This window comes from Rhamphochromis sp. 'chilingali' (genome assembly GCF_963969265.1).
Source record: "Rhamphochromis sp. 'chilingali' genome assembly, chromosome: 19".
NCBI classification, from domain to species: Eukaryota; Metazoa; Chordata; class Actinopteri; order Cichliformes; family Cichlidae; genus Rhamphochromis; species Rhamphochromis sp. 'chilingali'.
Window position 1 is genome coordinate 6,861,953 of NC_137946.1, and position 9,019 is coordinate 6,870,971.

The window sequence follows — 9,019 nt, forward strand, 5'->3', positions numbered from 1 at the left end:
TCATTCATACCGTACAAATAATGTAAATATGACGGTGAATCACGAAAGATTGATATCAAACTGATCACTTGACCAATATTACGTTACTTGCTCTTCAGGTGAATCAACAAATGGCGAAATGAAAAGCCGAACAAATGCTATTTTTTTAGAGAGTCTTAGCTTACATGTGTTTATTTCATATTTTCAGTTCTTACCCTCCCCGACTAAATCGGTTTCAGTTATGTACTGAAATATAAGAATGGACATTAGAGGGTTCTTTCAAAGAAAAAACTCAGGTAAATGTTATTTTATATATTATGCTTTGTATGTTGTTCAGTATATTTCTATGCAAAACAAGAGGGATTTCAGTACATAGCAGGATATTCACATTTGTAACCAGATATTTACATACACTTTAGGGAGAAAACATAAAACATTTTTACTGTACAACATCAATTTAGAGTAAACTTTTGTTTTAGATAAATATTGAAATATCTTTTGAATTAGTTAAATGTCAGAATAAAGAGAGACAGAGCTGTCTATTTTTTATCACTTTGATCAAATTTAGGAGTACATATACATTAAGTTTGTTAATTAATAAGAAAACTCCAGACGATTCCATTCTGAGCTGAAGAAGCTTCTGATAGGTTAGTAGAGTCCATGTGAGTAAATTGGTGGCACAGCTGTGGATGCATATAAGGCAAAACACAGAGCCTGTTTCTTTGAAATGGGAAAATTAAGAGATGTCAACCAAAACACCAGGAAAAGAATTGTGGAGCTCCATAAGTGTGGCTCAAGTTTGAATACAATTTGGTGCCATTTGCAATTAAGAAATACAGATAGTTTCTCTCTTTACTCTTAAAGTTAACAAACATGTTTTTTATATTTATCAATCTAAAAAAATAAACATTTAGTCTGATTTGATCTTACAATTAAAAAAGTGTTTGTGTTTTGATCTGAAGAGTATGTAAATATCTGGTTTCAACTGTATATTTGATGATTGTCAGCACAAAGAGGGAGAGAGAGGGAGAGAGGGGAACAGAGAGGGAGATGGAGAATGAGGACAGAACAGAGATGAACAAGAGCAGGTGAGACACACATGTTAGTCAAATGGTTGTTTACCAAAAGTATCACCATATCATAGGTCCTCATGTATCTCATACCTAGTGTTTCTTTTTAGGTTTGTTATTTTTCAAATTCTATATTTATTAAGTTATGCAGGCTTGTTTGCACAACAAGGCTAAATAATTATATAAACTTTTCTCAATCTAAATAGTGGACTTTGGTAGAATTAAAAAAATAAGTGTAGTGCAGGTCTATGATGATTTTTAGTGCTACTATCATCTAGTTCTGATTGTGGCTCTGTCTTTGTTAAATCCTAAGTAGTCCTGATTTTGAACTGTTGTAGCCCTGTTTTAATTCCGGATCAGTTTTGGGTCTGGTTGAATTGGGGTTTAGTCCTCGTGTCTTGATACAGCCCCGACTTTATTCTGCCTTGCTGCTTAATTAAAAAACTAGTTTAAGGTGTCCTGCACATGTGATATATATTTTTCCCTATATGAAGTCATTCTTTTTTGAACAAAACTCAAAACAGAGCCTATTAATCTTTCAGTCATTTCTAACCCCCCCCCCCCCCCCCCCCAAAAAAAAAAAAAAAAAATCCCCCTTTAGGGCTAAGCCCCGGGTGTTTCAAATGTCTGGCTCCGCCTCTGAGGCATATGCGACAAGGGACAAGTCTGGGAAGACTGCGGCAAGAAAGCTCTTTGATGACTTTATCATGCGCTTCTGCTTCCCCATCCAAAATACACCATGACCAGGGGAAAGAATTTGAGAACAATCTTTTCCGCAAGCTTCAAGGCTACTGTGGTATCAGCCATTCTCGTACCTCCCCGTACCACCCACAGGCCAATCCTGCAGAGCGCTTCAATAGGACACTCCTAGGTATGCTCCGGACTAGGGCTGGGCGATATGGCCTAAAATCAATATCACGATAAATTGAGCAGTTAACCTCGATAACGATAAATGGACGATAACCACCCCAAGTGCCAAAAAAACAAACGTTTTTTTTTTTTCCATTTGATGGGGCTGTGGCAGGCAGCATAGTTCCTCCAGTTATTTTGATAATATTATTCCCCCTAGACCTATTCATTGCAATTATATTATTACCACTTTAAAGGACTGTAAAATGTCACTGAAAATAAATGAAGACAATAGTAGTAAGTACTTTTAGTGGTTAAGATTTATTAACTGAACAAAATAAAAAGTGTAGGATACAATATGTAACCATGCTCTCTAAAAAATGTGTATCCCTTGTAAACAAAATAGTTTAATAATAAATATGTTTCACATTGGCTATTCACAAAGTAAACAATGATTGTGCAAATGTAATGCCATCATGGACAAAGGCCTATCTCTGCTAAGGCCTTGAGGTAGTATAACTTGTAAACAAATAATGTCACAAACACAAATGTCAATTGAACACAGAAAAAACTATAATAAATACTAAGCACTGCCATGTGACTAGTGAAAACTATAAACTCTTAAACAAAAACATTAAATAGTGCTGTTTGCAAAAAACTTCAATAGAACACTGATAGTTAAAATTAGGCAGGGCTTGAACAGGGCACTTCAAAAAGGGGCAGCAGCAGACTTGGTATCCTGAGTGGTTCAATCAAACTACTGTTGTAGATGTTTACCTGAGTAGTGTTTACTCCAGGTTCTTGCTAAGAAAAACAAGCTTATTGACCATGTCAGGTTTCAGGCAGGATCTGAGGCATGTCACAATGTTTCCTCCAGAACTGAAAACCCGCTCGGATGGGGAGCTGGTGGCTGGGATGCAAAGATACTTTTTTGCAACTTTACTTAGAGTGGGAAAGTTTACTTTTCCTCACTGTCCTGGACAGGACACACTGAATAGCTGCTCAGCTCAGCTTCTATTGCTTGCTCAGGTGACACAGTGGGTGCAGTTGAAGAGAGAGTCTCACTTTCTTTGAAAAAGCTTCCCAGTGATCTCTTTCGCTTTTTTTCTTCGGATGATGTAGAAGGCTGAGGCTCTGTGCTCTCTGCTGTACTTTCTGGGTGGACTGCAGCTGCTGACTTCATCTCCATTTTCACTTTCTCTTGAATGGTAGTAACACGGTCGGCAGAAATATATGCAGCTTTGAATCTGGGGTCAACAAAGCTGGCTGTGTCCAAAAGCTCTACAGTGGGAGGATCTGAAAACTTGTCGTCAAGGTATGCAAGGATTTCAGATTTTATGGTTTTGGTCAGCGTCACATCATCTTCTTTCTCAGCCAGCACTCGTGAATGGAGGATGTGTAGGACAGGCTTCACAGATGAGATGGTGACATACTCTTCCCCTGACAGGGCGTCCGTAAACTCTACCAATGGAGCAAGAGCTTTGTTGACTGCCTCCAAGACATCCAGGTCTGACCACGTCGGAACAAGATGTCTTGATGCTCTGTCATCAGTGAGGACCTGTAATAATAATTATTTATTATTTTAATTTAATTATATTATTTATTTCATCTTAAATGGTAGATCAGAGCAATCACAATAAAGGCTAAATGCATTACCTGAATGCACACAATAAAATAGATAATGAAGGATCATTTAACCTACCCGGGTGATGGCATTTTTCTGCTCAAGGATCCGTGCTGTCATCATCTGCATGGATCCCCATCTGGTTGGACATGCCGTTTTGAGCTTGTGCATTGGTAAGTTCATCTCTTGTTGTGCCTTCCGTAATGCCTTCTTCTTTTTCCAGCTGTAGGAAAAGGTACTAACAATCTTTTTGCAGGTCTTCATTGCCCGTTCCACAGGGGGGTGATTTTTCAGGGTGTTTTCTGAAACAAACAAGCAAAAACACACACATGCAAACATTAAGAATAGGAAAAATTGTTGTAGTCATTTAACTGCCATGTAAACCTCCACTGACCACAGAACTTTTTCAGGGGAAAAACTGAACTAAACTAGAAAAAATAAAATGAAGTATTCCTCATCAGATTTTAGCTACTAAAAATATTACATTTACCTTTATTGGATGTACTTGAATGCAACAATAACACTTCTCAATTCTACCAAAATTTGAAAAATTACAAAGGGACTGCCAAGTTATAAAAAAAAGTCTTGAAAATAAAAACTGAAAAAAGGCATAAATTTTATCCAAATCTTCACACCCAACATCACCCCAATTCATGGTCTAATTCTCAAATAAAGCAAGCAAAATAAAGTAAGAATTAAATAAGACCTCTCAGACCATATTTACAAAATTAAAAAGGGTTGGCACAGTAATAAAACATTTTAAAAATCATGTATTTTGCTACATTTCACAGCACAACATGATCAACACTGGCTCACAATACCTTTATTGTATTTACCTTTATTCTGTAAAAACTTTCTGGATACACTGCTGCTCAGCAGTCTTAAGTATTTTTATGCCTATATAAACATTATTCAAACATTAATACTTTCAATTTTGAATATGACGCACAGAATTAAAGTCACTTTAAAACACACCAGATGTCACCACCCAAATATATTAAGATGTACACACTTACCGATTGCCAGGTGCAGCCTGTGCCCAAAACTTTGCACCCGTGTCCATTTATTGAGCTTGACAGCTTTCACAATATTTGGGCCGTTGTCAGTTGTTATAGCAACAAGGTCCTCTTCACTGATGTCCCATGCAGACAGCATCGCTCTCAACCCCTGTCCAACCATCTCCCCCGTGTGATCAGATGGAAAATAGGCCGTCTCGAGCACTCTGGTACGCAGCTCCCATTTGTTGTCGATGTAATGAACTGTGAGACTAATATACGGCTCCATTGTACGGCTGGACCAGAGATCGGATGTGGCTGCAACGTGCTTAACGTATCTCAATTCAGCAGCAACCTTTTCCCTCTCTGTGCTGTACATGCTGGGAATGATAGTTTTTGAAAAATATTTTCGTGATGGGAGTTCGTATCTCTTGTCAATTATTTTCATGAAGTGTCTGAACCTGTTGCGTTCCACTGTAGCAATAGGAGCCATGTCTTTTGCTATGTGGTAGCCTATAGCATTTGTGATTTCTTGCCATCTTTTTGAAGTTCGCTCATATAGTTGAGTACTAGCAAATGCTTCGGTTATTGACCGCTGCCTGGTGGAGGAAGACGTTTTTGCTGGTCCTCCTACTCTCTTCTCGCTTTGAGCTTTTTTTATGTCTTCGAATTGAATCACATGGTTGTGCTGCAGGTGGTGGAAGAGGTTGGTTGTGTTACCTTGACTTGACGCAACAGTCTTTTTGCAGTTTACATTTAACAATTTTTTGATCAATATCATCCTTGTTGAATCCAAAATGTTGCCAAACGATTGATGATGCATTTTTTTTGTTAACAAGCGTCTCCTCTTCCTCCTCCACCAGCTCTACCTCCGTCGCTGCTGCTTCAACATTTAAATCGTCCTCCATTTGTTCACCCGTGTCTCGTCTTGTTACAGGTAGTAGAGTCATGTGACTCCACGCTGTCAAGTCTGTAACGTAGCACAGCGTCTTAAAGGGACATGAACATCGCCAACCTGCACATGCCTTTTCTTTTTTTTTTTAAATACCGAATTTACCGACATGGGCAAAATGACGTTGATGAGAGTCATAAATTTCGGTAACGATAAATTTTTGATATATCGCCCAGCCCTACTCCGGACACTTGATGAAAATCAGAAGTCAAGATGGAAAGACCATTTGAACAAAGTAGTTCATGCCTACAACTCGACTGTGCACGAAGCAACAGGATTTTCTCCATTCTTCCTTCTCTTTGGCTGTGAACCAACCTTGCCTATTGACCTGCTCTTCCCAAAAAGAGAAGAAGAGAAGAGTCAATCACACATTGGCTATGCAGAGAAATGGAGAGGAGTTATGCAAGAGGCCTATGCAATTGCGAGGCAGAACATGAGAAAGAGTGCAAGAAGGGGACAGAAAAACTTCAATCAACATGCATGGAGCTCTATGCTTCAGCCAGGTGACCATGTCTTGGTGAGAAATCTCACACCCAGAGGAGGTCCTGGGAAACTGTGCCGCTATTGAGAGGATATGATTCATGTCATCACCAAAAGGAAAGGTCCGGATAGTCCAGTGTACGTGGTTGAGCCATTGCAGGGGACAGGAAGAAGACGAGTGTTACACCGTAACCTACTGTTGCCATGTCCTTACCTGGTTGACGAGTCTGGGGTGTGCGAAAGCAGCCTGAAAGACATCATGAGACCAAGCCCGATACTGACCAAACAGACACAGGCAGTTCTAGTGAAGACAACTGTCACATGTGGACAGCACTCAGATATGCCGATCTACCCCTCAACCCAGAAGCAGAGGATTTCTGCCCCCGGAGTGAAGCACTCGGAGAGAAGTCTGAGCCTGCTTTCAGAGCAGAGGGGCATCCTGAAGAGGAACAGGTGGAGGAGAGACGCAGTTTGGAGGAGGAGGTTGAAGCTCCAGCTGTTGGACCCGAGAGTGAGCAGAGCGATGCTGAGACATGGAGGCACAAGCCAAAGAGAATGAGACAGCCCCGGCGTGTCTACACATATGAAAAACTAGGCCAGCCAACCGTCCAGCAATGGAGCGCATGCCCTGTCAGTGTGAACAGCCCTTCAAGTGCCATCCATCATTCCTCTGTCCCACCATCATTCATGTATCCTTTACAGTATGAATAGATAAAACAGAAAACACAGAGTCAATTTCACAAGAGAGTTTAATCTAAGCATAACATTACAGTTGCAGTTCATGTTGATGTGGTATTGACAAATGTTACAGTTAAAAGAAAAACAGGTACTCTGAGCATTATTACTATTATAAATTGAGAAAAGGTTTATCATTCTAGCGTCAAAGAGCTAAGACGTGGGTACAATATGGGTTTAATGAACTCATGGTTTTGAAGTGTGTAATCACATGATGTTGGGGTGTAAATGGTATTTTCCTTTTCCCACTGTGAAGATTCGGCGGGCCCACCAATACCTCGAGGGATAACCCACCCTTCAGTACAAAAGGACTATAAACATTTAGTTTTGTATCGTGACCATGAGAGACTTGTCCTGAGATACTAAGAGATGGTATAGCCTCTCACCCAGTAATGTGTAATATGTGTGGAAATATTTGTTTGCTCACTCAGCTTCGGTTAAATGTTCTATTTTTGGTAAATTGTCAAAGATTAGAAAGAAAATGTGTTGCAACATTTTTCTTTTGTGGGGGAGGGTGTTGCGCTCTAAAAGAAGTTATAAAACGTACATTTTTCTGAATTGTTGGAAAAATCTTTAAAGACTATTCTTATTTAATTGTGTTTTGTTTTTGGACACATTTCTAGTTAATTTTCATAGTTTACTGGCTCCAGGAGGTCAGAGTTCAGACGTGTGATGTCATCAGTAAGCGCAGAAAAAAAACAGTCTCTGAGACGTGAGGAAGCGATGTTTTGCTGATGATACGCTATGCTTCCTGTAAACTCCAAACCTGAACTGAGGAGAATAAAGTTGCAAAAAAAGGAGAATGGAGTCATGTCTCTCTGAGGGTGCAACATAAAAGGGAAAAAAACAGCGGCCGACAGCGCTGTAAACAACGGTAGACTTGTGCGTAACAAGCAAGCGAATAATGCACAAAACAGATTTTTAGACGGGAAACTGTTCTTGAAGTATGCAGAGAAAGCGAGAGAGAGAGAGCTGTGCATGAAGTGTGGTGGAAGCAAAACAGCAAACGTCAGAGGGAATTCATGACGATGTTTTTGTGAAGCGTAGTTTGGATCTTCTTTTACTGCTGGTTCGGTCAATAATGTTTGGAGAGAGATAAAACTAACAGCTTTAGAATCACCGCAAAAAGGTTTTGTTTCCGTTACAATATTATACATTAAAGTATAATATTGTAACGGAAACAAAACAATCAAAAAATTGTTGAAACACAAATTACAGCATTGTATAAAAATTACAATCATCAACTCAAATACTTGGTTCTAATTGAACAGAAATTTCTATGAACTTGTAAGAACTGTGTAGGACATGAATCAGTCTGTGTCAGATCCTGATTTAGAATTTTCCACTGAAGTCACGGGTTTTTGAAGTTTTCAAAGACTGCTAAATTGTGCCAGTGATAGTTCACTCTTTGCAACATACAGTGGGGCAAAAAAGTATTTAGTCAGCCACCGATTGTGCAAGTTCCCCCACCTAAAATGATGACAGAGGTCAGTAATTTGCACCAGAGGTACACTTCAACTGTGAGAGACAGAATGTGAAAAAAAAAATCCATGAATCCACATGGTAGGATTTGTAAAGAATTTATTCGTAAATTAGGGTGGAAAATAAGTATTTGGTCAATAACAAAAATACAACTCAATACTTTGTAACATAACCTTTGTTGGCAATAACAGAGGTCAAAGGTTTACTATAGGTCTTTACTAGGTTTGCACACACAGTAGCTGGTATTTTGGCCCATTCCTCCATGCAGATCTTCTCGAGAGCAGTGATGTTTTGGGGCTGTCGCCGAGCAACACGGACTTTCAACTCCCGCCACAGATTTTCTATGGGGTTGAGGTCTGGAGACTGGCTAGGCCACTCCAGGACTTTCAAATGCTTCTTACGGAGCCACTCCTTTGTTGCCCGGGCGGTGTGTTTTGGATCATTGTCATGTTGGAAGACCCAGCCTCGTTTCATCTTCAAAGTTCTCACTGATGGAAGGAGGTTTTGGCTCAAAATCTCACGATACATGGCCCCATTCATTCTGTCCTTAACACGGATCAGTCGTCCTGTCCCCTTGGCAGAAAAACAGCCCCATAGCATGATGTTTCCACCCCCATGCTTCACAGTAGGTATGGTGTTCTTGGGATGCGACTCAGTATTCTTCTTCCTCCAAACACGACGAGTTGAGTTTATACCAAAAAGTTCTACTTTGGTTTCATCTGACCACATGACATTCTCCCAATCCTCTGCTGTATCATCCATGTGCTCTCTGGCAAACTTCAGACGGGCCTGGACATGCACTGGCTTCAGCAGCGGAACACGTCTGGCACTGCGGGATTTGATTCCCTGCCGT

General features: G+C 40.0%; 1 protein-coding gene across 1 annotated transcript; it reads right to left on the reverse strand.

The window, feature by feature from the left end:
- Positions 1–2,069: 2,069 nt before the first annotated feature.
- On the reverse strand, positions 2,070–8,153 carry LOC308386677 (E3 SUMO-protein ligase ZBED1-like). The gene is made up of 3 exons (XM_080866385.1): positions 4,539–8,153; positions 3,601–3,824; positions 2,070–3,456 (listed from the first exon to the last, which is right to left on the reverse strand). The coding sequence occupies exons 1-3, from the start codon at positions 5,338–5,340 to the stop codon at positions 2,857–2,859; spliced, it is 1,626 nt and encodes a 541-aa protein (XP_080722511.1). The 5' UTR covers positions 5,341–8,153; the 3' UTR covers positions 2,070–2,856.
- Between the last annotated feature and the right edge of the window lie 866 nt (positions 8,154–9,019).